Source organism: Eptesicus fuscus, chromosome 8 (assembly GCF_027574615.1).
Source record: "Eptesicus fuscus isolate TK198812 chromosome 8, DD_ASM_mEF_20220401, whole genome shotgun sequence".
In the NCBI taxonomy this organism is placed as follows: domain Eukaryota; kingdom Metazoa; phylum Chordata; class Mammalia; order Chiroptera; family Vespertilionidae; genus Eptesicus; species Eptesicus fuscus.
Window position 1 is genome coordinate 18,866,561 of NC_072480.1, and position 27,219 is coordinate 18,893,779.

Here is a 27,219-nt window from a genome sequence, read left to right on the forward strand (position 1 = left end):
GTTTTTTCCTCAAAGTGACACACTACCCGAGTTATGCTCAGTTTTTTGGCGAAGTTTGACACACTAAGCTCTAAAGGTTGCCCATCACTGGGTTAGGGGGTGATCAGGCTGGCAGGCAGAAGTGGTTAGGGGCAATCAGGCAGGCAGGCGAGCAGTTGGGAGCCAGCAGTCCTGGATTGTGAAAGGGATGTCTGACTGCCTCTTTAGGCCCGATCCCTATCGGGCCTGAAGAGGCAGTCAGACATCCCCTGAGGGGTCCCAGATTGGAGACTATGCAGGTTGGGCTGAGGGACACCCTCCCCCAGTGCACGAATTTCGTGCACCGGGCCTCTAGTTTTAAGATAAAGAAACTCAGGTATAGAGATGCTCAAGTTCACATAGCTAGTGAGGGGCAAGGCCAGGAGTGAACCAAGCAGTCTGGCTTTCGAGTTCATTCTCTTAGCAACTACACTCTTCCGCCAGCTGATCTTGGCCTCACAAGGAGGGCTGGGGTGTTGTTACTGGAGAGTGCTCATGGCGCTCAGGAAGCTGATGCAAGTAAGGGTCCCCATCATCAACGCATATTCTTTGTGTTACACAGATGTAACACAAAGGTAAGGTATTTTTATTTTTGTACTTTTATTTTTTAGGACGAATTTCTGCAAGTTCTGAAACAAAAAGGGATTTCTAGGTAACCTTTGGTTGTTTCAATTTAGAAATACTGAGCAATTATCTTTCTAGCACATTTTGGTCAATCTGGATTTTACTTCAACAAGTAACTTTCAGCAACCGAAGCAGTTTTGGAGTAGATGAAGGCAAATTCCTCCTGTGCTACTTTGTCAGTAAACCAGATCTGGCCTGGTCTGCGGGCTGTTCTTCGGAAGCGCTGAGGAATGAGGAGTGACGTGAGAACCTAAGGACGAGAGCACAGAGGATATTTGCTTTCTGGCGAGAACACAATTCTGGCAGAGTGTTTGGGCAAAACACAGAATGAATTGTTTCATCTGGACCATTCCATTTAAATGAAATTTCACTAGGGATTTGGAGAGCATTATTAATACCTTTGGGGAATTCCTATGTGGATGTAAATAAAGCTTAGTATTTATTTATAGGAAAATATCCAAATGATCATATCAGGTGAGGATTTAAGGATACAGCGACAATACCACATTTTTTTAGTTTTTATTTTTTAATTAACATTTTTAATGTTGACATGATTGCAGGTGTCCCCCTTCCCCCCTTTTTGCCCACCTCCTGCCCCCCCTCGACCCATGCCTCCCCTTCCTTGGCCTTCACCAAACTATTGTTCTTGTCCATGGGGTATGCATATATGTTCTTTAGCTAATCTTTTTTTTTTTTTTTTAAACAAGGACTTTATCTTTGGGTACTTTCCATGTAAAATTACTTTCTAGATTTGAAGATGACATTTCTCATGGTATTCTCAACCCAGGGCTATATGGCAGAGTGGTCACATAAAAATAGATACATTTATATCCTATGAGAAGTTTTCATTTTATCATCACCGAGAGAGTCTAACAATCAAGAAGTTTCCTTTGTTAGAAGCCTTGGGACCATCCCATTCCTCCCTCCCCAAGGGGAGCCAACATAGGGTTGTCTGTCTCAATAACAATAGGTTTCAGCAATGAGCAAATCATTGAATGAAATTATCTGGATGGCCTCTGACTATCCTTAATACCTTGCTATTGCCTTTTCTTTCTGATCCAGCTTTCCCTTTGGACTTGGGTTTCTGACTCTGATGCAAAGCCATCTGTCAACCTGTCTATCCATCAACCCATCTATTTGTCCATTCATTCTTCTATTCCTGTGTTATTCTTTATCTGCCTCTCTGTGACAAGCCTCCCTCAGTGCCCCAGATGATTCTGCTCTTCTCAGGGAATCCGGGGCTCCCAGTGATCCCTTCTCTTACCATGCATGCAGGGGAAAGCCACTCTCAGGCTCGTTTCGGACCTCCTGTGGCCATTGTACTGCCATGTGGACTGGTCTGTGGTTCCCTAGATCTGGGGGAGGGAGGCCACAGTTCCTTCTTGGCTCCTTTTCTTCTTGTGACCTGGAGCTCGTCCTCAGGTCATATCCTATCTTCTTTAATGCCTTGCTTTAGATGGCCAGGTGAAAAAGCTTTTGGGTCTTTATGTGTTTAAAAAGCTTTGATAAAACCTGAGTCCTGATGAAACTTTTTTTCTTAACCGTCTTATAAAGTCTGTTGCCTTCAGCATGAAATACAGTTTGGAATTCACAGCAGACGCAATAGTGTCTTTTCTCCAGTTGGCATACTCCCTTCCTGGGCTGTCTGTCTCAATACATGGTCCGGTTTTAAAGGCAGAGGAGCTGTGGAGTAGAAGCAACAAATAGTCACTGGGAAGTGTCACTGTGGGCAATAGTTCCTCTGTGCCGGACTCAGCGGTCACACAGCAGCATCTCTGCACCACTTTCCCCAGACAATTTGGCCTTATGTTCAGAAGCAGCAGCCTCAGGTTTCACCATCTGTCAGGCCAGCAAACCATAGAAGCTTCTCCAGTGGGCATCCCTCAACTTTCACTCTCTGGATTTTGACCGCCGTCAAATGCAACCATACCCTCAAAACTTAGGCAGCTTAAAGCTTGTTTTTCAAGGACCTAGACAGCAAGGTTAATTCTAGGACAGTTCTTGAGTTAGCTTTTGGCTATGACCTAAAAACTACCATTATGGCGCTTTTTCCAGTTATCCTAGGGGAAGGGTCTATTCATGCCCATGTAGGCAGCACTTCCCGTTTCTCATCATAATGGCCTGAGGATTCAAACGTTTCAGGGTCTGTCATGCCTTGTGACTTTATATATTTTATCTTTCTTAGATAGGTTTTACTCATAGTTCCTGATTCAATAGACATTCACTGAACTAGCTGGAAACTTCTCTAGGTACCAACCTGGTCTGAGTCTCTTAGGCCTTTGCCTGACATGGAATTCCATATCCTGGGGGACTTCCCTTTCCCTTTTACATCCCTGTCCTCTCAGCCCTGATTTAGGGGCTCCTCTTCTGCTCCCTTAGAAACCGTTGCATCTTAATTGTTTTTTTGGTCAATCCCGTTTCGACCTAAGTAATTCCTGAAAGCGCAAAGATGGAGTCTTGTTCACCTAGCACACTGTCTGCACATAGAAGACCTGCAGTGGGATTTACTAAGTGAGTGGATAAATAAATGGCTGGTGTTAATGTATTTTCGAAATCACATCGAGGTGGAGGATTGACTAAGACCATCTTCCTGGAACTGGAAAAACAAACCAGAGCAATTTAGTGTGATTTTAATTTTAACCCGACCTTGAGGCTCTAGGCTGAATAAACAGAAGATGAAAGACAAAATATTGGATTTAAGGAATGGCAATTCTCTCAGTGTTTAAAGTTTTAAAAATCCCATGCACTCTGCCCACAGAGAGGAAAGAAAAATGTTACCATGAGAGAGCTGTGAATTTTCTCTTATCTCCAGGGCAACGAAGTGAGTAATTTTAGAAAGAGAAGGAGAGAAATTGAGACAGTCCCACAAAATGAATTCACTTTTCCAACTAAAAGTCATTAAAAAAAGACTTTATCAAAACAGAAGGCTAGAAATCAAAACCAAAATAAAAGGAAATGAGGTAGATGCTCTATACATAACTTCTCTTATTGCAGGCGGAGCAGGAGATGGCGAAACAATGGGAATTTTATGAGTGTTCAACTCTATTGAGACAGAGCCATGCAGTCTGTGACATTACAGCAGGGAAGAAATGTCAAGTCAGAACTGTATGGATAAGCCATCTCCCAAGGCCAGCTGAGAAACCCGATCAGCCCCTGGAGGTGAGTGAGGGAATAAGGTGACAGAGTTTCCCTGAAAAGGCTGTCAGGGAACAGAGCTGCTCTGAAGGGTTGGCCCTCTCCTCTGGCTTTGCTCTGCCACCTGGAGCGCTCCCTTAGGAGCAAATCCCAGGTCTGCTTCCTACGTGGTTGTTCGCCTCCTCGTTATGGCACTCTGAAAAACAGCTTGTTGTCATGGAGACAACCGTTTAGACAATTCATCTGAGCAGGGCCTTGTGAAGTGGGCGAATAGGACCCAAAAAAGTGTCCGCTTCAGAGCAGGCAGGCTGCCAGGCAGGAGCGCTGTGTCAGCGTTCGGATACAAGCTGGGTTGTTACGAGGCTTCCCAGAGCGTTCTCCATCGCTTCATCTGTCCGTGGATTCAGAATACATTCGTTTGCTGCTTTGTAAGTTTCCTTACCAAGATGTTTCTGACTGCCCTGAGTATCAGGACTACCCCACCGTATCTGGGCTCCCACATTTAGTCACCACATTCCCCACAACAGTGCCCTGCGGTCATCTCCATTTCTAGTGCTTCATATTTGGAGTGTGGACCATGAGCTGCTCCCTACTCACCACCCATAGCATCAATTGTGAGATTTCTGTGCGTTGGGCCCTCGGAGCAGTGACACCTGCAATAGTGCCCATAGCCTGGCAGTTTGATGACCAGCACCCCGAGTCATGGTGGGGAGAAGGACCCACAGGTGAAAGACTAGAGCTAAGGAAAGGTACAGAAGCCACTGGGGAAAGTAACTATCCCAAAGTGGTTCGTGCATTTTATTCCATGTGAGTGATGTGAGGCCATTCGGAAGGCCTCCCCACCTGAAAACTATGTGAAAGAAAGCAGTATACTTGGTTTTGGGGGCGGATCAAACTCAACACAGATAATAACATCTAATAGGACAGTAGTTTGGGGTCATTTAGCACCCCCAAATGATCCTGGAGGCAGAGTATTGCACATCTCAAAAGCCCCTAAAGGTCTCATTCTATAGGTGTTCAGAATGACATAACACACCAAGAAAAGGTAAATACACATGAATATATACAGACATGCACACATATATATTTTAAGGAGGTGAAGTGCGTAGTGCGTTTCAGGAAGATTTACTACCAAACTAATCCTATATAATAAAAGCCCAGCCACTGAATGGCGGAGTGACCAGAATGACTGGTTGACCAGTCACTATGACGCACACTGACCACCAGGGGGCAGATGCTCAATGCAGGAGCTGCTCCCTGGTGGTCAGTGTGCTACCACAGTGGGAGTGCTGCTCAGCTGACCAGGATGAGCGGCTGCTCCCGCTGCAAACCACAGCCGACCAGCAGGAACCTGGGCTGCAATCATAGTCTCCTCGCCCCAGGCTCCTCCTCCTCACTCCTTGTCACCTCCTTCAGACACCCACAGGCTGCACAACACCACCGCTGGGCTCACAGAGGTGACCCCGGAGGTTGGGAGGCGGGTTCGTGGTCTTGCGGGACTGAGGCCTACTCTGCTGCCTCTCAGTGCTATTGTCCCTGGGCCTGGCCCCTACGGGGTTCCCTGGAGAGACCAGTGCTCCGGCTCCACAGAAGATGCTGGACCAGGGAGCAGCCGCTCAGAGGGCGGGTCCACAGCTGCTCGGCTGACCAGGATGAGCGGCGCTCCCACAGCCGGCCGATCCCCGCAGGTCCCCCACCAGTTCACGAATCCCATGCACCGGGCCTCTGGTAAAATATAAAAGAGAGAAAAAAAATCAGTTTTATGAAACCTTCAGTTATGTGAACTACTACTGTGTGTATGCTGTGTGAACAGAGCTACTGCTTCCTTTTGCAATGCCAGTGGCATTATGAGTCCTTATACATGGGTTTCGCAGAAGCACTGCAAGAGTCGGAGGGATCTTTACAATCACATATTCCAGTGGTTTTAAATAATTATTGTCCTGGGAACACTTTCCGCAATGGAATCTTATTCAGGAGCCCCACTGGGATGTGAACACTCCTCTCTCTGCCAGCTTGTGTGGAAGAAACTGCATGAACTGCTGGTTTCAGGTTCAGATGCTGTCTTAGTCCACTTGGCTGCCATAGCAAAATACCATAGACTGGCTTACAAACAGAAATGTACACATTCACAGTTCTGGAAGCTAGAAGTCCAAAATCTAAGTGCCAACATAGTTGTCTTCTTGGATTGTAGATGGCTGCCTTCTGACTGTGTCCTCACATGGAAAGGGGAGAAACAGAGTTCTCTAATCCCATCCTGAGGACCCTAATCCCATCCTGAGGACCCTCATCTCATGGCCTCATCTAACCCTAATTATCTCCCAAAGGCCCCCTCTCCAAATACTATCACATTGGGGTTAGGGCTTCCACATATGGACTTTGTGAGGCATCAGGTGGAAATAAGGAGGTGTAGGGAGTCCTGTGCCTCATGTAGGCAGAGGGAGACTTGCTGCCAGGGGTGTTAACCCAAGGTCCTCCTTCCTACTGCCCACTTCACCTTCCAGAGCTACTGCCCGGGGTGCTGTTGGCTCCTCAGTCTCTTCTTTCCTTTTGAGAGCTGGGTGGGTTTAAGGAAGGATTTCTGGAGGCTGCCTTTTCTAAAGCTCATCAGGGACAACATTAACAGTTATATTAGAAACTAGTGACCCGTGCACATTAAAAGGAAATTAATTAGAGGAAATATTTTAATATCGCTATTTGCCCTTTCTCTATAATAGAAGTGTCAGAGATGATAGAAAATTAGTAAAATGTATATGAAAATCTTCCTCCTGTCAAGAGTCTGGGGCATGCTGCAGGATTCCAGAGTCAAGTCCCTGCTCACCCGTGTGCACCTCAAAATCGCGCAAGACCCAGACCCAGCCGGCCCCACCCCCATTGGGCTAGATCCAGACCTGGCTGGCCCCAACCTCATCAAGACCCACTGGGTGGGGGGTGTAGCCTCAGGTTGCCTGGCCCAGCGCCAGGGTGGGGGGGTACGGCTTGAGGTCCCCTGGCCCAGGCCAGGGGGCGCAGCCTGAGGTGCCCCATCAACCCCCGCCAGGCAGCGGGGCACAGCCTCAGGTCCCCCAGCCTGGTGCTGGGGCCAGGTGCGCGGCCTGAGGTCCCCTGGCCCAACCTGGGGCAGGGGGCATGGCCTGAGGTCCCCTGTCAAGCCCCACCAGCCTCAGGTCCCTGTTGATTGCTCGTTAAGGCTTGTTACGGGAACTCGGCCTCCACTGTGGGTGCAGCCATCTTGTGTTACGGGATCCCCACCTCTGCTGTGGGCACAGCCATCTTGTGTTATGGAATCCCTGCCTCCACTGTGGGCGCAGCCATTTTTGTTATGGCGTGAGGGTCAATTAGCATATTCCCTCATTATTAGATAGGATAGTTATCATTGAACCTTGACTGAAGTCCGAACTGTTCTAAGAAGCTCACGTATGGTATCTCCTTTAACCTTCAGAAATACCAAGGGTAAGGTACTCTTATCCCTTTTCCATTTCATAGAGAGTACAGAGACACTATGTGGTAGCACAAGGTCACACCATCAGTAAGTAACAGCTGGGAATCAAACCCAGGCTGTCTGGCTCCAGAGTCTATGCTTTTAATCAGCACCTTCCCTGGGGATGGAATGGACAATTCCATAATTAGGACATGGGCAAGCGTAACCCCTCCCCTGGGCTGAGTGTGCTGGAATCAACCACCTCTCTCCTGGTCAGGACTGGGGCTGGCAAGTCAGGTTGATTGTGTGAAAGCTATACGTGTACTTGATATATGGGTGTTTCCCAATGTGAGAGCACAGGCACAGACTTGACTCCTCTGCTTCTTTCAATGCCAAGTAATAACTGGACAGCCTTATTCTGGCCATATTCCCAATTTCCTGTTTTCTAGTTGGATAGAGGTCAAAGGTCTCTAAAGGTCTCTCTCTCTCTCTCTCTCTCTTTTCTCTCTCTCTTTCCCTCCGTCCAAAGGTCCCTTTATCTAGGATCATGGATCAAGGCATTAGGCAAGGCCTGCTAAGCTACATGAGAACCTTTGGTGCCGTTGAGCAGGACCAGAAGAAATAGGATGCGGGTATTGTATGAAATAGTAGCTGCTGGCCTATTCTCTAGGGGTGGTCATCCCCCCTTGCTCTTCTTGGGCATGTTTAATAATCACGGAGGACATCCAGTGTGCTGGGCATCCTGCAGCCTAGACATGCTGACCTGTGCTCCTGAGCTTTACATCTGCACATGATGGATGTCGGTCTCTCCCAGGGCTCTTATCATCAGCTGTTGCTTCTGGTTGGATGGCCAGCACTCAGCGCCACAGGAAGGGATGGGGGTATACTAGTAAGAGGGTGAATATATGTAGGGATAGTAGGAAATATGCTTTACTGCCAGTATGTAAACAGTATGTTCGATGTGGGAGTTTTATCGACAAGGGTTCAGTCTTGGCTTGTCACTAGGTTACTTTGGGCAAATGACTTCACCTTCCCAAACTCCAGCTTCCTCACAAAGTACAATACTTGCATTTCAGTCTGTTGTCTGGATCAATTTAAAGTGTCTGCCATCTAGTCGGGACTCCACAATGTTAGTTTTTTTTTCCTTTCAGGTGCTGCAGGTTGTGCACTTTTTCTTTTACTTAAAGAAATGCTTCTGCGAGAATTTAATTGATATCATGTTTCTTCAGTGGGTTGCTGTGTGCCTTTGACATGGATCTTTTTACAGCTGAGATGCTTTCGTGCTTCTGAGTAAAGAGCAGAAGTTAAGCCAAGGAAGAAGCAGAGCTAGGGTTTAAGGACAATCACGAACAGTGAGTACCACCCATTGATAAGAAAGAATCACAATGATTTAAAAAGGAATATCCTGGGGAGAAAATTGCATTGACACTCATTCCATTGTCTCAGATCTTGGAGGGCTTTAAAAATTACTATTTTATGTCATGTTCTCAAGTGCATCCTCAACAAAGATCACTCTCTCCTGCAAGGATTCAAACAAGTGAAATCAGAGAATTGGAAGATCAAGACAATAGCAAATAATCATCCACCAGAACAAGAACAATGAGAGAGAAGCATCCTTACAGACTCAGAATAATATTTCAGATCAGAGTCTGCCTGAGGTCACTTATTTCCTTCCTGGGCCTGCCCCAGGTGGCAGAGCTGGTTATCAGGAGATGGATGATTTAAGAGTTAAAAATCTTCGTTCACTCTTCTTCCCTGCAGATCATAGTTTTCAAAGATGATTTTCTTGCTAACTCTTTGGTAACAAGGAGCAGCTGATGCCCTGTGCTGTTTCTCTCCTTTGGGAACATGCACTGTGGATGATGAGAGCAAAGGAATTGCGATTGGCCAAGAAAGAAGGTTAGAAAGTTACCCATGGAAATGAAGCACACACATTTAATTTAAAATTCATTTCAGTTTCACGAGAAAGGAATTGCCCTTGTAGTTGAGCATGCTGTTGTGCACAAATTTCCATTTTTTCTCATTCTGACCACAGCTCTCCTCTCCTGGATGCCTCCCCACACGCACGTGTCTCACACTGAGGGCCTGTGATGGGCTGTTCATTCACTCCATGGCGATGAAGAGTAATATAAAATGTGTGCAGGCAAAAGCACCTCAGTTCAGATGAGTTTCCTGACTAAGATGCTTCTGCTTTCCACGTCACCAGGATCTCTCTAACAAACCTATAGACTGTTCTTACAAATGATTTTTTAAGAAGCAATCATTGTGGTTTTGTGTCCTACACACAAAAGGATTTAACATAGCCAATGTTAGGATCAAACACTGCATTGACTGGTGCATGTTTTCTAGGAGGTGTTTTCCTTCCAAATCATGAAGAAAATAGCATCATTCAGCACCTCACGTGGCAACTTCCTGTATCTCTGACAGCATAAACACTCCCATTCATCCCCTCGCTGCCTGACCACCTGAAAACAATGTGACTGACACATACATGGTGCCAGGCAAGGGACTGGTGGGTTAGCTGAACTTGGGGCCCTGCCAGCCCAGCCCCCATCATGTAATAAGAAACCTCTCAGATAAACACCGTATGATTTAATTGACTCTGAGCCAGAAGACAGGGTTTACAGGAACTAATTATGACAGCACCCTGGCATATTAGTGCAGTGAATCTCCCCCATGTCAAGCCCTTGAGCTGCTGCAGTGTTGGTTTATTTTCTCTCTTTCCCTAGTCCTTTGCATCTCAGTTTCTGTAGTTCAGTCTCTTTCCACTAAATATCATCTCTCTGTTTTCTTTCTGACATGTTCAGACCTTGAATAGGGGTTCAGTACTGGTAGCTCACTGACTCCTGCACCACATAAACATATGTGGTATGTATGTATATGGCTGTGCACATGGGTGTGTATGTGTGTGCATTGGTGTTTCTGTCTGCAATGGACATGATAATTCAGCATAGAATGATATAAGTCAACATGGCATGTAGGGGTGAATGGAGGGGTCAGTGGATTAAAAATGATTCAAACTTCCTGCCTTCAAATAGCTTATCATAGATGACATTGGGATGGTTATGAAAAGGTAAGAGAAAAGTTAGGTAAACAACCAGCCTTGGAAACATCAGGCAGAATAAGGTATAAGCCATGTGTTATGTGAGTGCAGATGGAGGAGGTTTTTTGTGTTTGTTTTTTTTTAGTTTAAGGCACTTTTTTCCTTTTTATTGAACTTATTGGGGTGATACTGGTTAACAAAATTAAACAGGTTTCACATAAAGCACAATTCTATAATACATCATCTATACACTGTATTGTGTGTTTACCACCCCAAGTCAAATCTTTGTTCATCACCATTTATTCCCCTATACCCTTCCTCTCCTGCACCCCCCAGCAATCACCTCACCACACCCAATCCCCCAACCCTCTCTTCCTCTACCGCTGTTAGCCTGTTCTCTATCTGTGAGTGTGTCTCTATTTTGCTTGTTAGTTCATTTTGCAGAATGAGGAGTTTTAATTCTGACTAGGTAAGCTTTAGCTTCTTTCCTTCAAGGCTACCTCTGTTTCAGTTGTGAGCAGAAGACTTTAGTAAATATTATGAGTAAATGAATGCATAATTACACTTATTATTTTCTTTAGAAGAACTCTGGAGGGAGAGATCTTAGAGGTTGTTCAGTCACTTGGTTATCCTTCCGTGTTTTTTTCGTCCTTCTTTGCCATCTTCAGTATTAATGGCTTTTTGTTCTCATGTTTCATGGTCTTATGATAGCTGCTGCAGGGGCAAGGACCTTCTCTCTCTCTCTTTTAAGGACCTTCTCTTTATTAGGGTCTAGATTTTTACTTTTTTAAAAAAACAAAAGTTTTTCCTGAAGCCACAAAGAAAATTTTCCCTATATTCTTGTGGTCTGACCTGGATGGCTAGCTGTAAAGAAGGCCATGACTTACTGCCTGGGGATAGATGCATTGTCACTCTATGAGAACTGGGATTCTGCGAAAAAGTGGGAAGAGGACTGGGAATGGCAGCTGGGTTGGCCAACCTATGGCATCTGTGACACTTTCCTCTAGAATATTTGGGAAAAGGAATATTTGTCTTATCTCAGTGACTGAGGCGCTCACTCCCCCCGCAGATGTTCCTCACGTAAGTACCCTTCTCTGTCATTTGCTTTGCTGCTGCTCATCTCTGGAATTCTTCAACTACAGTTCTCCTGAAACAACATTACTTCCTCTCCACATACCTCCCTGTAGGATTACAGGCCAGACAGACCTGGGTTCAACTCCTATCCCAGATGTACTGCTCACTAGCAATGTGTAGTCGGGCGAGTTATTTAACCTCCTCACTCAGTAAAAATGCAAATAATGATTTGTTTCTCATTGCATTACTATGAGGATTAAATAATGAACGTAAAGTGCCTTGCACTGTGCCTGGCCCAGAGGGGTACTCAAGAAATGATTTTTTCCTTTTCTCCATATTTTAAACATAATAGCTGACATTTATTGAGTACTTACTATGTGCCTGGCACAGCTCTAAGTGCTTTATACAAATTAACTCATTTGACCCTCACAACAACTTAATGTGGTCTATAATAGCATTATGTGCTTCAACAGCTGAGAGAATAAGAGAGAAAAGCAAATTTGTCTACGATTCCAAAGATAGTCAGAGGCAGAATAAAAATTGAATCAAGGCAGTTTGTCTAGAGCCTGGGCATTAACCCTGTGTGATATTTCCTCCCACACCTGGTGTGACTCTCCTGGGAACGGGTCACACCAGCTTCCCATTATGTGACAGACTTTCGACAATAGACCATCCCAATACCCCCGTATGAGGGCATGGGGAATAGTGGGCTCCTCCAGGGGCAGTGGTTCTGTCCTGTCTGAGACAGTGGCACAGCAGCAGAGCCAGTTACACAGGGAGTGAGGCGGAGTCATGCTCAGCACCACGCACCGGACTGCACCCCACCAAGGGTTTCCTTCCCCCGTGGCTAGTGTAGCCAGTCTCAGTGTGCATGTCAGCACCCAGCCCACATGCGAGGGACTGCCCTCCCAGAATCAGTGATGGGAAGGCTCCTGCTGCCAACAGAGGCCTGGGTGGTTAGACTACTTTCCAGGTGGGGACCACTAAGAAAATGAAAAGCTCAGTCTAGGAAACCAAGCAGCATAAATCATTTTAATATTCTTTCTGGGTACAGATTTTCCAGTGGAAATTATAGGAGCTGTGTTATCACAGGAAAGTGGCACCTTTCCTTTGGCTTCTGACAAGCCCACTCAGTTGCACTGAATGATTCCAACCTGTGGACGTGGGCTGCAACATGGAAACTTCAGGTGCTCCATGGGGCTCAGGACTTAAAGCACTTTTTGGTCTCAGATCTAAAACACCGAGGGGGAGAAAAGATCTGAATGGGAAAGAGAATCCCTGCTCTGCCGGATGTCCTGTCTAAGCAATTTCATCACAGAGACTCAGACGGGTGAATTGACCGACCGAAAGCCACACACGGGGACATGGCAAGCACTTGTGCTCAGATCCCTCTGCAGGTGCCTGGCCCAGTGCACTTCCCTCTGTCCCTCGCTGCCGAGCATTTTGGGTTCTTTCTGCTGGCTGTAATTTGTGGGCCAAGGAAGTGATGAAAAGGAAACAGTAGGCCATGGTGGTGAGAAGCATGGGTCTGGGAAGTGAGAGCCAAGTTTGAAGTCTACCTCGGTGGTAAGGTGACACATTCAAGGCAGGAAGAAGGGGGAATGGCAGAGTTGTTGCTGGCCAAGACTGTCCCCTTTTCTCAGGAAAGGAAAATTTGTGCTGGAAGATGCATCCAGGAGTCTTCTTCTTGCATTCGATGGGCCAGGATGGGGTGATCTGGCTCTGTCTGGCTGCAAGGGAAGAGAGCATTGCACTGTGGCCTCTGTAGTGGGAGACAATTATGGAACAGGGGGTGGGACATGGCTTGTGGGGGTGAGGCAGCAGTGTCTGCCTCAGATCATGTCCCGAATTTCAGGGAGCAGGGAAATGGGACCCAGTCTACTGTCCAGCCTCAAGTGTAACCCAGGGAAGCACATTTCTTACTCTTTAAGAACTAGATAAATTTGGTTCAAGTCTCCATTTCTGGGTACTTCCAGGGTTGTCTCCAAGCTGTCCTCATACAGGAAGGAGGGTCAGCTCTGGGTCATAGCTCCTTGTCAGTGGCATCATGAGGGCCACCTCATTGCCTGTGGGTGCTGTCCCTGTTTCCCCCAATTGACTCTGACATGGATCTCAGAGATTTTCTTTTTTCCCCCATCAACCTAAGCTGCAGGTGTGTGCATTTTACTAAGAAATGAGTTCAGGGCCAGTCTGCTGACATCAAAGTCATGGAAAATTCAATGGAAGAATGGCTGCACCATTGTTTTTACAGTAGCTTAGTCTGAACGAGTTATTTTCTTTGTGTTTTCCCCACTTGAGGAACAGGCTGAGTTTGTTTCCCAAAGTCTGTCTGTGCCATTGTTTGTGCGATGCTGGGTTCCCAGAGCAGGGTGGGAGTTGAATAAACTAGCTGCATAAAAGCAGGGGACAATCCCGAATCAGGAAGCAACCACTCAAAGATCTGAGAACTTTTACTAAAGCTGGGGGAATAGGAAGTACAACAACTCCTTTGGGTAACTAAGGTTTCAAAAGAGATTTTCTTCTTGAAATTTTTACTTTCTTATGTGAAAATTTTTCTTAACTTGTTATCTTGATGAGGGAATAGGTTTCAGTGTAAAATTCTGGTCACCTCCCCTGAGGTCAGTGGGATTTTGCTGATTTAAAAATATGTCTCTATCAATCTATATCATTAATATCTATTTAAATACGCCTAAAACTAACATATTATTGTATGTCAACTGTAATTGAAAAATAAAAAAATGGTTTTGTTTTATTTTTAATTAGGAAAAAAAACTGGTTGTGAAAGAGCCATCTATGGGTTTTAAGGGGTTCAATTGATCTCAGCCTCTGTTTTGTGCCTTAAGAGAAATAGACAATAAAAAGAATCTCCTGTCTATCTCTAGGAGAGTAGAGGAGAAAATAAACATCTAGCACACAACCTGAATGTTTAAAACTGCTCTGTGGTGACGAACCAGGCACCCTTGTCACCATCTGCATTAGAAGTGAGGATGGGATATGAACCTGTATTCTGAGCAGGGTGAGAACATTGGTTCTTGTATTGGTTTCAATGTTAATAAAAAGGACAAAACCCCCAAAGGGTTGGCCATCACAGTAAACACAAACAAACCCAATGTCTACCACCTTTATCTACATCTATTTAAATATTGGCCTGCAACTTATGTTCTCTCTTCTCTCCCCCCCCCCACCCCCCACGTTTCCCCACTTTGCAGACCATAGGCGCTGCATTCCTGAGGTTGCTTTGGAGACAAAGCTCCCAGATCTTGGGTCATCAATAAGGGCCCTTTCTTTTCTGCTGGGGAATGTCTATGGGCCTGGAACAGCCATGTATTTGCCGTGGCTCAGTTTCCTTACGTGAAGGGTGAAATGGTCATGACTCAGATTCCTCAATGCTGCGAAGGCTTGCTGAGGGCGATTTTCAGGCAGCTTGTGTAGGAAACACTGCCTGGCCACAGCTTCCAGAAGTTATGATTTGGGAAGATGCAGCTATCAGATTGGGCACTGAGAGAATGTCTCTGCTGACAGAATATAGAAAATGGCCAGAATGGAAAAGGAGTCCTCTGCGTCAGTGCACACTAGTTGATGGGTCAGATGACCTAATAGATCTATCAGATTTTCACTGAAGGCTCTGATAGATTTCAGCTGCTATTTTTATTTTTTTTTTTGAGGATGGGGAAAGGAAATTAAGTACTTTCACCTGTGCTAATGTTTCCTTCCCCTGAGCTGTAACGTAAGACTTCTTCTCAGAGGAATTAGAAGTGGAAGCAATGGTTTAGGTTTGATAGCTCATCATCCTGCAGGTGGGAGCAGAGGGTGACAGAAAAATCACGTGGGGCCATAAGGAGAGAAGGAAAAATTCATTCAAGATGTTCATTACCACATATGAACAGTTGAATTTATTTTTACAAAGTTGCTTTGTATAATTTTCTAGAAGGGTATGTTGAACAGCCACTTTATTCAAACATTGCCCCTAACAATTTTCATCAGTAGGTGATGAGAAACTGAGATTTGCATAAAGTTTCTTTAAAGGAAGAACATCACCCCACTGCAATCCAATTTTATAGATGAAGAAATGGAACTTTAAAAAAAAGATATTTGTTTACATAGCAAAACAAGAGCCGAGAGAACCATTTTACATCAAGTTAAGACTTGGCTGTGGTCCCCATGACTGTCTTCCTGCCTTTGTGGCTGGGGTTGAGAGGTCCACTGAGGGTGGATGACAGGCCAAGCTAATCATCTCATTAGTGTGTCCTTGAGTGGCCTACGCCAAACCGTTATAGCAGGATAGAATAACCTACAGTCCTATCTTTCCAGACAATTCTCTCCCTGTTGCGGTGCAACCACAAAGAACTGTTTACCATTCTCCAACCATGGCATTCGCTCTGCTATTATTTATTTATTTTTTTTTGCCTTTGCATATTCACTCTCTCTAGAATTCCCTTCCTCATTTTCTTTTCCGGATAAGTCCCTATTCATTCTTCAAGCTCCTCTCTGTGGTCACCCCTCTGGGAAACCTTTCCTGATGCCTCAGTTACTTTATAATATCTCTGTCACTGCCCAAATCACCCTGAACGTTGTCAATATCTGAACAGGTCCCTCCACCTCTCCTTATCCTGTGTGGACCACTTGAGGACAGTGACCTGAGCCTTTTCATTTCTGCAGACTTCTGCCTCAACAATGCCTGACACTTGAAATGTTTTTAATTAATTATTTGATCAATCCCACCATCCTCAAAACTGAAAAAGTACCAGTGGCATAAAACCTCCCACAGAAACCCATGTTAATTCATTCATTATGCCTAAACTCTTGAAAGAGTGTCTGGGAGCTCACTGAAACCAATCCAAGGGAGTCTGCATGCATTTTCTAATCACATTCCACTCTAATGTCAACACGTGTCAGGCCCTTTCCACTCACCGTCTCATTTAGTCTTCATGGCAGAGTAGGTGTTAATATCTTTACTTCACATTTGGGGAAACTGAGGCAAAGAGAGATTTACATACTTGGCTCAAGGTCACAGAGCTCCCCAAGATGGCAAAGCCAGATTTGGACTTTGGTTGGCTGAAGGCTAAAGGTGGTGCTTTTGACCAGAGTTGTATTGCCTTCTTTTTTACTCACCCACCCCAGCAGGTGTTTACGTGGTGCCATGATGGCAGGAAGTGGAGAACTGGAAAGGGCTGGCTCAGCCTGGGCTAAATCATTTTTTTTTTTTCACCTCCAGGTGTAGAGCAGGCCTCTAAGCCTGGAGGCTTGGACTGATGCAGAGTGTTTACATAATCTATTTGGAAAAGCACCCATGCGCCTTCCAAAACCAGGGTATCTACTGTGTCTACATCTAGCAGTGTCATTGTTGAAGACTAAGTATGATTGGCTTCACACACACACACACACACACACACACACACACACACACACACACACACCCCTGTGTGCCCATTCCCCTAAACAGCTGCTTGTTGAGACCAGGCAATAGGTTCCAGAGTCTTACACAGTCAGTATCAAGGGGAAAGGTCCTGTGTGGGATCTGGCAAGAGGCAGCTGAGCTGACTCCAAAACACCAGTAAGAATAAGCCCCAGGGGACCAAACGCTCAGCTCCTGCCCTGTATTTGCTCAAAATTCTGGGCAAGAGTTTGGGGTGGGAGGAGAAGGACTTTCAGCTGTTCTATGCCAGCCCTAGGCAATGGTCAGAGCCTGGGATTTGCCTGGGATTTGCAATCCTGGAGACCTTTGCTGTTTGCTGCAGACCCAAGAGCTGCCAGGAGACCCCAGGAAATGCTTGAGAACAAAGAAGCAATAAACACACTGAACCCTTTTACCAATTGGCTCCTTCCCAAACCAAAATGAGAAATGAATCACTGGGGTAAGCGTGTGTGTTAAACTGATGGGAAAGAAAAACCCTGTTTTGGGAATACTCAGTCTGGACCATTTAAGGTTATGGCCAAATGAATACAGCAAACTTAATTTCTATAAATTGGCCCTTCCCAAAAGTTGAACTGATAAGCTGTAAAATTTTAGCATCTCACCCTACCTGGTTTGGCTCAGTGCATAGAGCGTCGGCGGCCTGCAGACTGAAAGGTCCCGGGTTCGATTCTGGTCAAGGACACATGCCCGGGTTGTGGGCTCGATCCCCAATGTGGGACATGCAGGAGGCAGCCAATCAATGATTCTCTCTCTCATCATTGATGTTTCTATCTCTCTCTCCCTCCCCCTTCCTTTCTGAAATCAATAAAAATATATTTTAAAAAAATCTTAGCATCTCAAATTTTCATAAAGTTCTAACATTTCTGGAAGAAAGGTAAAGTGATTGCCTAACTTGAGAATGTGTTTTCTGAATAGGGAAGCTCATTATTATCATCATCATCATCACCTCTTTGTCATTGTCATCATCCTTTATTAAAGACAGTTTATGAACTGAGCAATGTGCTGGAAGTTTACAGATATTATCTATCACTTTTATAACAACACTGCTGGGTTGCTATCCTTGACCCCATTTACAGAGCACGATATTGATGTTCAGATTGTACAAGTAATTTGTTCAAGATCATACTGCTGGTATTTAAATTCAGGTATTTTAGACTCCACAATCCCTGCTATTTGTGTTGCACTTCTCTGTGTGCAAATATTTATTATTACTAATGCAGTGTCCCAAGCCAGATCAATGTTTAGCAGTAAGATATGGGAATGACTGGCTTCTCAATGTATTGGGAATAGGTGCAGAAATAGAATGTTGGGAACCAGATAGAATTGTAAGAAATATTAATCATGCTCTGGTAACCATGATTGTTTTGTTCCGATTAAAGAAGGCACATTCTAACCTGGCTGGCAGTTATGCAGCATGGACCCATTGCTTGTCTGGTTACATTGCTTTTAATGGAGAACTTTGGTGGGTGTGCTGTCACTTAAACTGTGGATCTAGGAGCCAGGCACTGGATTCCATTTCTTTCTCTCAATCACTTTCTCCATTCTTTTCTCGAGTGGAATAAAAATGATGCCACTTTCCTTTACCCCTATTTCATAAGACTTAGTGAATTCATGTCTACAAGTTGTTCCCAATATCTTAGCCACAAGTTATTTGCACATTTTGCTAGTTGCTATTTTGTTTGTTTGTTGTTTGGTCAAAGTCAGCCAATATCTACTTTGTTTATAATTGAGCTGCACGTTTTTGGAGGGGTCTAGGTGAGAGAGGCCTGATCTATGGCCTGAAGAGAGTGGTATGGTCAGCTCACCATCTGGAAAGCTCTTTGAGACTTTCCTTCTGTGAAAGGCTTGCTTTTAGGGCAGGGGTCCTCAAACTTTTTAAACAGGGGGCCAGTTCACTGTCCCTCAGACCGTTGGAGGGCCGGACTATAGTTTAAAAAGAACTATGAACAAATTCCTATGCACACTGCACATATCTTATTTTGAAGTAAAAAAAAACAAAACGGCAAAAACACCCGCATGTGGCCCGCGGGCCGTAGTTTGAGGACGCCTGTCTAGGGGATCATTAGCATGACTAGGAGGTTGCGTTCCAGTTTTGTAGGAAGGGGATCTACCCAAGAAAAGTGTACAAAAGTAACTTGGCTCTTTTGGTGAGTCTGAATGCAAAAATCACACTTCATATAAAACAACAGGAATGAAACCAAGCACTTATGCACATCTGAGATGTTAACAAAAGGAATTAAAACAAACAACAACCAAAATTCCCTTCAGGACTTTACTAATATGATCATTTGATGGAATTAATTTTTAGATGTATTTAAGTTGCTGAATATCTGCTACCCCACTGGGAGGACATAGAAAAAAATACAATCGATGGGAAGATCTATCCTCAAAAATAGTTAACATTAATGAGCACTATTTTAAAGAGATTTACATGATAAAACCATAACCCACACAGCATTTCTATATTCTTTTCAAAATTAAAATATCTTGTTGCAGAGAAAGCAAGTAACTTGTCCAAACCCGCATACTGCATGGTTCTTTGACTCCATTGTTCACACTTGGTTCATTTACCAATTAATTTATCTGTTTAATAAATATATATTGTCTATGATGACTGGTTGCTATTCTAGGCACTGGAGGTGCAGCAGTGAAGAAACCCAAAGCAGATCCCTGTGCCCACAAAGCTTGCCCTTGAGTCGGGGTGGCTTCCAAACTGTAGTATCATGTTTAGCGTGACACCCATACCTTCTGAAGCTCCAGAAGCTGAAATTCTCACCTGTAAAGTGGCAGCAAATGCTGGGTCTTTGTGGCAGGTGTTTGTTTTAGTAAATTGACTTTACATTGTGCATTCCAGAGGAACAGAGGTTGAAGTCTCGCGTTTATTTTGCCTTACATGTTTTGGAGGCTGCAAGTCCAAGATCAGGCTGCCAGCATGGTTCGGTTCCAGTAAAGGACCTCCTTGGGGTCACAGACTTCTTCATTGTATCCTCACATGGTAGAAGGGGTAGAATGGGATACTAATCCCATCCATGAGGGCCCCAGCCTCATCATGACCTAAGCACACCCCAAATGTCTTACTTCTTAGCATCATCTTGGGGGTTAGGATTTCAACATACGAATTTTTCAACAGAGTCAGACCATAGCACCTGTCAAGGTAAGCGAAGCCAAGGTGTGGGAGTGACTGGATGCTTTACACAAAGGAAGGGGAAAATAAAGGGCAAGTCAGAATCCTCACTAACTTCTCCAGCACTGAGAGCTTCAGTGGTCAGGGGCATCAGTGATCTCTATATAAGAATCTAAAACAATTCCCACAGGGGAAATTGGGGTTGTTAAATCTTCTCAAAACTTTTTGTGAACATTAATTCCAGTTGCTAAAATACATTCCCATTCAAAGACTATTTCACTCAATCCTTCAGTTTCAAGGTTATGAGGATGTTCCACGTAGAGGAGGGGACATATTCAGGCATCTGTGAATTCTTGATTTCAAACAAATGTGCCTTGCTTTCTGTTAACAGTAACAAAGCTTCTATTGATGGCAACCAATGACATTAAAACCTACGTCACATCCACAGGCATGAGGAAATTAATCAGATGATTAATCAGCTTTAAGAAATGGGCTCTGTGTTGGAACACATTGGCCAGTCTCTCTGGGGTACATAAATCATCTACCCTACCCTCATCAGGTGGCTAAGTTGGTTGGAGCATTGTCCTGTACACCAAAAGGTTGCAAGTTTGATTCCCAGTCAGGGCACATATCTAGGTTGGTGTTCATTTGATACCCAGTTGAGATGCAGATGGGAGGCAATCTATGGATGTTTCTCTCTCACATTGATGTTCTTTTCGCTCTCTCTCTCTCTCCCTTCTTCTCTCTAAAAATCAATGAAAACATACCCTCAGAGGAGGATTAAAATTTTTTTAAAAAAGTAAACCACCCACCCCATCTTGTGTAGAGTCCTCTGTGCAACTCACACACACAAAATTGCCTCTACTGCTGGGACAGCTTTCTTGGGCAATGGATTTGCTGTATGTAGTCTTTCATAAAAGAAACACCACAAGCCAAAAAAATGGTGTTCATGTAATAGTCTAGTGGCTGGGACACCTTGGAGAAGGGCACCCAAGAAACTCAGGGGGGTGATTGTGCTGTGGGCTATATGCCGGTCCACTCACTATTCCTAATACCTGCATCTGGTGTCATTGGAGAGGCCCTCCAGGCCCACCTACTAATCAAAATCATATACCTTTTACCTGGTTTTCAACATGCTCTTGTTTACTTCTGATGATGGTTGTGCAAAACAATTGCTGATGCCACATATTCACCTCGCCCTTGGAGACCCAGAGACCTTGAGCATCTGGCTAAGGTCCAGCTACCTATTCTTAGAATCAAGACCAGAAACTAGCTATCAAGATTCTTGATCTTGTGATCTTTTCCCTTATCCACTCAACATTTGATAAAGCACCTAATCCAGTCCTCTGAGGAACTGAGAATAGGGAGAGGGAAGAAGGTCTCTGTCCTGAGGAGCCTAGGGTCTTTGTTGCTATGATTGCACTGGGAGTTTACATCAAAGGGAGAGAGGCCTTTGGATGCTTAGAGAGAGAGGATGGTTCCCATCCTTCATCAAATGCAGCTCAAACCAAATCAGCACAAGTGGATTCCCTTAATAAAACCACCAGAAACAAGGTCAAAGTGACTAAGGCATATACATATACGCTTTCTTACTTCCCCTGAGAGGCGAGCTAAAGAGCGGCCCCAAGTGACACCTGTGGGACTTGGACTGGGCCTTGTCACCCACCCCAGCCCTGCCTGGGATGAATCACACACCAGAGAACAACAGGGCTATTTCTTGAGGGTTATTTGTCAAGTTGACATCCCTGCCTAGAGTTATTTAGGGCTTTCTAAAGACACTCCTTTCCCTCTCTGATGCAGGAAGCACCTGCGAGGCTGTTGAGTAGTGGTTTTGCTCAATAGCACTTTGATATCCCTTAAGGCCATCAATTACTCTTCTGTGCCTGCCTGCATGGATGTAGGCTCATACAGAGATAGGGGGGCTTGGAGAGGACGATAAGGAGGAAAAGGATGGTGAGTTCCTCTGGGATCTGAGTCCAGACACTGTCTGGAGGTGGGCTTCTTGCTGATTTCTGGGGGTGCACTTCGAGGCAAGGACAGTCTGAGTCTTTGGTTGGCTGGACTTGAAACAGAACTGTGATGCTCCCATGAGGACAGGTCTCCCTCCAGGAGCAGAGCTATGCTCCTTGCCAACTACTTAAGAGAAAAAGCTGGTCTGTAAGATGAGTGTGGCTGGAGCAAAACTGATCTTCTGATTCAGGTAAATAACTTAAGGGAGAAGGAATTTGGAGAGGAATCAGAGGAGAAAAATATAAATAATTAGAAGACTTGGTGAACAGACCTCTGAAAGCAGTTATGGAAATTAGAGCTGTTGAGTCTAGGGAAGGCAAGGGTGAACTGAGAACCAGCTTGATTACAGAGAGAATAATTGTGCAGAGATTATGGTCATTTCCACTGATAATATGCTGTGGGATAGAGAAACTTAAGTTGCTGCCTAAGGATATTTAGTGTACACTAGCCTGTCTGGGATATTGCATTGTTCTTATTCATGAGGTGGTGGGGCTCCTTCCTTGGAGATTTGCATGAATGAAAATGACATCCTCCCAGCTGGAGTGCTTTAGGGAAAGTCTTAAACAGCACGTGGGTCTCTTCCCTTCACACTGCCCAACAGTCCAGCTTGAACCTTAGGTCTCAATTTGTTTGGCAGAATCAAGAGTCATTCTCTTGATATTCTAAGACATTCCCTCTCTGCCTACTTCTAATCCATTTTGCATATTGAGGTCCCCTTATCTTCCTTAAATTTATTTTAGGGCATGGCAATGTCCTCCTCAAAAAACTTTAATGCCTCATTCATTCATTCAACAAATACTGAGTACCTATTGTATTGCTGAGTCTATTGTATTGAGCACCTATTACGTGCCTAGCACTATACTAAACTTTGTGCCTACATTGTGGCACTAAATGTAATAGAGCCTCAAGAAGGTCACTCAGTCTTCATGTCCTTGTCCTGAAATTTCTCAAGGCTTCCACCATTAAGTTTAACATGGATTTCTGACTTTATGTTTGCTACAAAACTTGCTTTTCTACCAGCCTAGTCTATTTGCCATGCCTAACCCAATCTGGGCCTTGGCTTTCGCCATTACTGATGCATAGAATATTCTTATCCAAAGCCCAGCTCTCCTTTGGAATGAACACAGTCTCCCCTCCTTTAGGTGGACTTCTGTGGCTACTTGTGGGGGCACCTCAGCACCCACAGTGCTTACTTGGCACTAGATATTTTCTGCCTGAGGACAGACTGCAAACCAGGCAGCTGCCGTGCCTACCATGAGCACTTTTTCCCTCAGTCACTATGGATAAGACCTAAAAGAGCCATGACCAAGTGGACTTTCTCTCCATAGTCAAAGCTCTGCTGTGAGCATCAATGAAAGGGTTGTGTGTGTGTGTGTGTGTGTGTGTGTGTGTGTGTGTGTGTGTGTGTGTTTGGGGCGGGGGGGGGGGCGGCGTCTGGGGAAGGGCAGCTTAGGTGTTGGCCAGTGTTTCCAGAGCATTTTATACCATTAAAAAAGGGTGAGGATATTGAGTCGCTAAACTTGAAGGAAGAAAGGCTTTTGGAATTATTTAATAAAACTACCTTATTTTAGCCCTGGCTGGATGGGTCAGTTGTTGGAGTGTGATCTTGAATACTAAAAGCTTCTGGGCTTTATTTCCAGTCAGGACATATATCTGGGTTTCCAATTCGATCCTGGTAGGGTCACATACAGAAGGCAACCAATCAATGTTTCTTCTTCACATTGATGTCTCTCTCTGTCTCTGTCTCCCTCTCCCTCTCTTTTTCTCTTCTCCTTCTCTAAAATCAATAAACATATTCTCATGTGAGGATAAAACAAACAAACAAACAAAACTACCTAATTTTACAAATGAAGAAACTGAGGACCAGAGAAATGGGTTTACCCAAAACCACAAGGTGAAGAAGTCATAGATGTATCAAATCTGTTCTCCTCATCCATGACACTATCCTGTCTCTATATAGTTCAACAATTAGAATCCTAAAGAACTTGACAATTCAGGACACACATACAAGAAATAGGAAATGTATTAGTTTCCTATTGTGGCTGTAACAAATAACCATATATTACTGGCTTAGACAACACAAATTTATTATCTGTAGGTTGGAAATCCAACATGGTTCTAACAGGGTTAAAATCCAAGTGTTTTCAGGGCTTCGTTATTTTATAGAGACCCCAGAGGAGACTCTGTTTCCTTATCTTTCTAGTTTCTAGAAGCTGCCCACATTTCTTGGCTCATGGCCCCTTCCACCATCTCCTAAACCAGCAATGATGTGTGGGGTCCTTCTCACATTACATCATTTCACTCCTTTTCTGCCTCCCTGTTCATTTAAGGACAGTTATAATTACATTGGGTTCACCTGGATAATATTCCGATCTTAAAGTCAGATTAATAGCAACCTTAATCCCTGACCAGTTTGGCTCAGTGGATAGAGTGTCAGCCTGTGGACTGAGGGGTCCCAGGTTCAATTCTGGTCAAGGGCATGTACCTTGGATGCGGGCACATCCCCAGTGGGGGATGTGCAAGAAGCAGCTGATCAATGTTTCTCTCTTATTGATGGTTTTAACTCTCTATCCCTCTCCCTTCCTCTCTGTAAAAAAAATCAATAAAATATATTTAAAAGAAATAGCAACCTTAAGTTTTCTTTGCCATGCAACATAATATATTCACAGGTTCTAGGGATGAGGATTTGAACATCTTTGGTGGGGTCATTGAGGAGTAGGAAAATGAGAACAAAGACCAATTCTTTCTCTTATTTACTTGATTTCTCTAATTCCCTGTGACCAGAGAAAGTCAGTTTGAAAATGTTCTAGATCTCTGTATTCAACCACAGGCTTCTCTTTTGGGCTGTGGTCTGGTTAATATGGCCAAGACACAAAGGAAAGAAACTAAAAAGCTAAAGTTTGTAGAAAAGGAGGTTCACAAATGTTGGTTAAAATAGGATGAGGACCAAGGGAAGACGGTGTAGTTGCTGAGGGCCTGGGAATGCCTAGGCTTAAAGGCTGTGGGTTTAATTTGCCAGTGTAGGGAGTTTATATGAGACATCTAGATGAAATCCAAATGTTTTCCACTTTAAGTGTTTGCCTTGAAGTAGGCCTATCGGTTATTAAAATCAGTTAATAAGAGTGGGGGAGTGAGAGAATATCCTAGACAATTTAAGGAAGGAATCAACCAATTTGAGGTTGGGAGCATTTCATAGACTCAGGCCTCTCAGAATCTGAAGATCCTTAGAAGTTTTCCTCATATGCAAGACCCTTTACAAGACTTTTGACACTCATTACTGCTCTTCTTTGTGAAGTTGGGGCCAGAGGTTGTAAATCATTTAGATTCCCTTAGATCAGTGGTTCTCAACCTTTCTAATGCCGCGACCCTTTAATACAGTTCCTCATGTTGTGGTGACCCCCAACCATAAAATTATTTTCGTTGCTACTTCATAACTGTAATTTTGCTACTGTTATGAATAGTAATGTAAATATCTGTGTTTTCCGATGGTCTTAGGAGACGCTGCTAGCGGTTCTCAATCTGTGAGCCGCTGCTGTAGAGCCTAAGATTGGAAAACACAGATATTTACATTATGATTCATTAACAGTAGCAAAATTACAGTTATGAAGTAGCAACAAAAATAATTTTATGGTTGGGGGTCATCACAACATGAGGAACTGTATTAAAGCGTCGCGGCATTAAAAAGGTTGAGAACCACTGCCTTAGATCTTCAATTCTCTGAGTTTGATTTCCTGTGAATCCCAAATTTCATCTTTAATTAATTCTTGGTATTGGTAGGAAAATCAGGTGATCTTTCTCTGTTTGGGTGGTAGGATATGACTATTGTTATATCTGCATGTGGAGAGTCTATGTAATATTTAGTCCTCATTTATGAGACTGTGACGCTATGGAGGAAGATCCAGTAGACTCAGAAGCTTCACAGAGCTCTCTTTTCCTCAGATACTGTAGTGGCTGTTGTTTAATCTGCCTCAAACCTTTACCCCTGGAGAAACCAAGATGGCGGCATAGGTAAACACCTGAACTTGCTGCCTCGTACAACCACTTCAAAACTACAACTAAAAGCCAAACGGACATCATCCAGAACCACAGGAAGGCTGGCTGAGTGGAAATTCTACAACTAGAAGGAAAGAGAAAAGCACACTGAGACTCAGAGGAGGTGTGGAAGTGAAGTGCGGAGGTATGGAGGCGCGCACACGCTTGCTGAAAGGGGCTGGCAACTGAGTATGATGTTGTCTTTTTCAATCAGGAGGGAGACACAAGCTCCCGACTGCTCTGACTCCAGTTCCGGGCCAGTCTCTGGGGACCCAGACTCATATGGGGAGAAACTGGGCTGTCTGGCATTGGGCCGGAACACGAGGGAAGCTTTCTCTCAGAGGTGCTTGCAGCGATTACTGCGCCGGACACTGAGACCCGGGGCCCTCTTAGGGCAGGGCTGACGGTCAGCCATTGCTGTTTGCTCCACCCTGAGACCCCCCCCCAATCCAAGCTGCTTAAAATAAATCATGGCACCAAACTCACAGACTCAGGCCAACCTTAGGGTCCCGAAGTGAATATTCTTCTATTGTGTGGTCATGGTGCTACTTGTTTGTTAAAAAACAGAAGTTTAGAGAGTACTCAGCAAGTTCACTGGTAGACTCAGTATTCTGGCATACAAAGAGGAAGAAAGAAAAAGAGAGGGAGGGTTGGGAAGCGAGAAAAGTAGTAGGAGAAATAAAGAGAGAGGCATGACCCCGCCAACCAAATGCCCAGTGAATATCTCCCCTGTGTGAGACTGGGCTAGTTTCAGCTTGTCATTCCAAAGCAACAAGCAGAAACCTTATTTGTGACGACAGATGCTAAGAGTTAGGTGTGTCGGGTGTAAGAAAAACGCACACCCAGGTATAAATGGTGAGCAGCATAGCAAGTGGACAATCACTCATGACGGCTGTTGAGGAAGGAACAAGGATGAAATGAACACATGCTCAAACTAGAAGTTAAAATATATGGAACATGTTTTTATGACAGTCATCGAAAGCCGGGGTCAGTCCACACAACGAGGCTGTGACGTCTCCTTCAGAGGGAGGCCGAGGCGAACAGCTTAGACTGCCTTATGGCTGCGTCACAAGCTTGATTACAGGTCTGCATCTCTGCCTGTCACATCTGCTTTTCAGCAACACCGCGGGGGACGGCACATTATCCCTTTGGACTCTTAAACATAGTCTGTCTGACTTGGCTTTTGTATTTTTCCTGGAGGAGTTAGTTTTTCATGTTTGTTTTGTGAAGGAAAGGCTTGATATATATTTTTTCTTTTTTTCTTTTTTTCAGTAAACAGTTGAATGAAATGTATACAACTTTGTCCAAACTTTGTAAATGCTTCC

General features: G+C 44.4%; 1 protein-coding gene across 1 annotated transcript in view; it reads left to right on the top strand.

Moving 5' to 3' along the window:
- The first annotated feature begins 513 nt into the window (after positions 1 to 513).
- SMIM2 (small integral membrane protein 2) overlaps positions 514 to 27,219 on the top strand; it is a 109,853-nt gene continuing 83,147 nt past the window's right edge. The window contains 1 exon segment of the mRNA XM_054720282.1: positions 514 to 593. Coding sequence (XP_054576257.1) covers positions 514 to 593 — 80 coding nt within the window.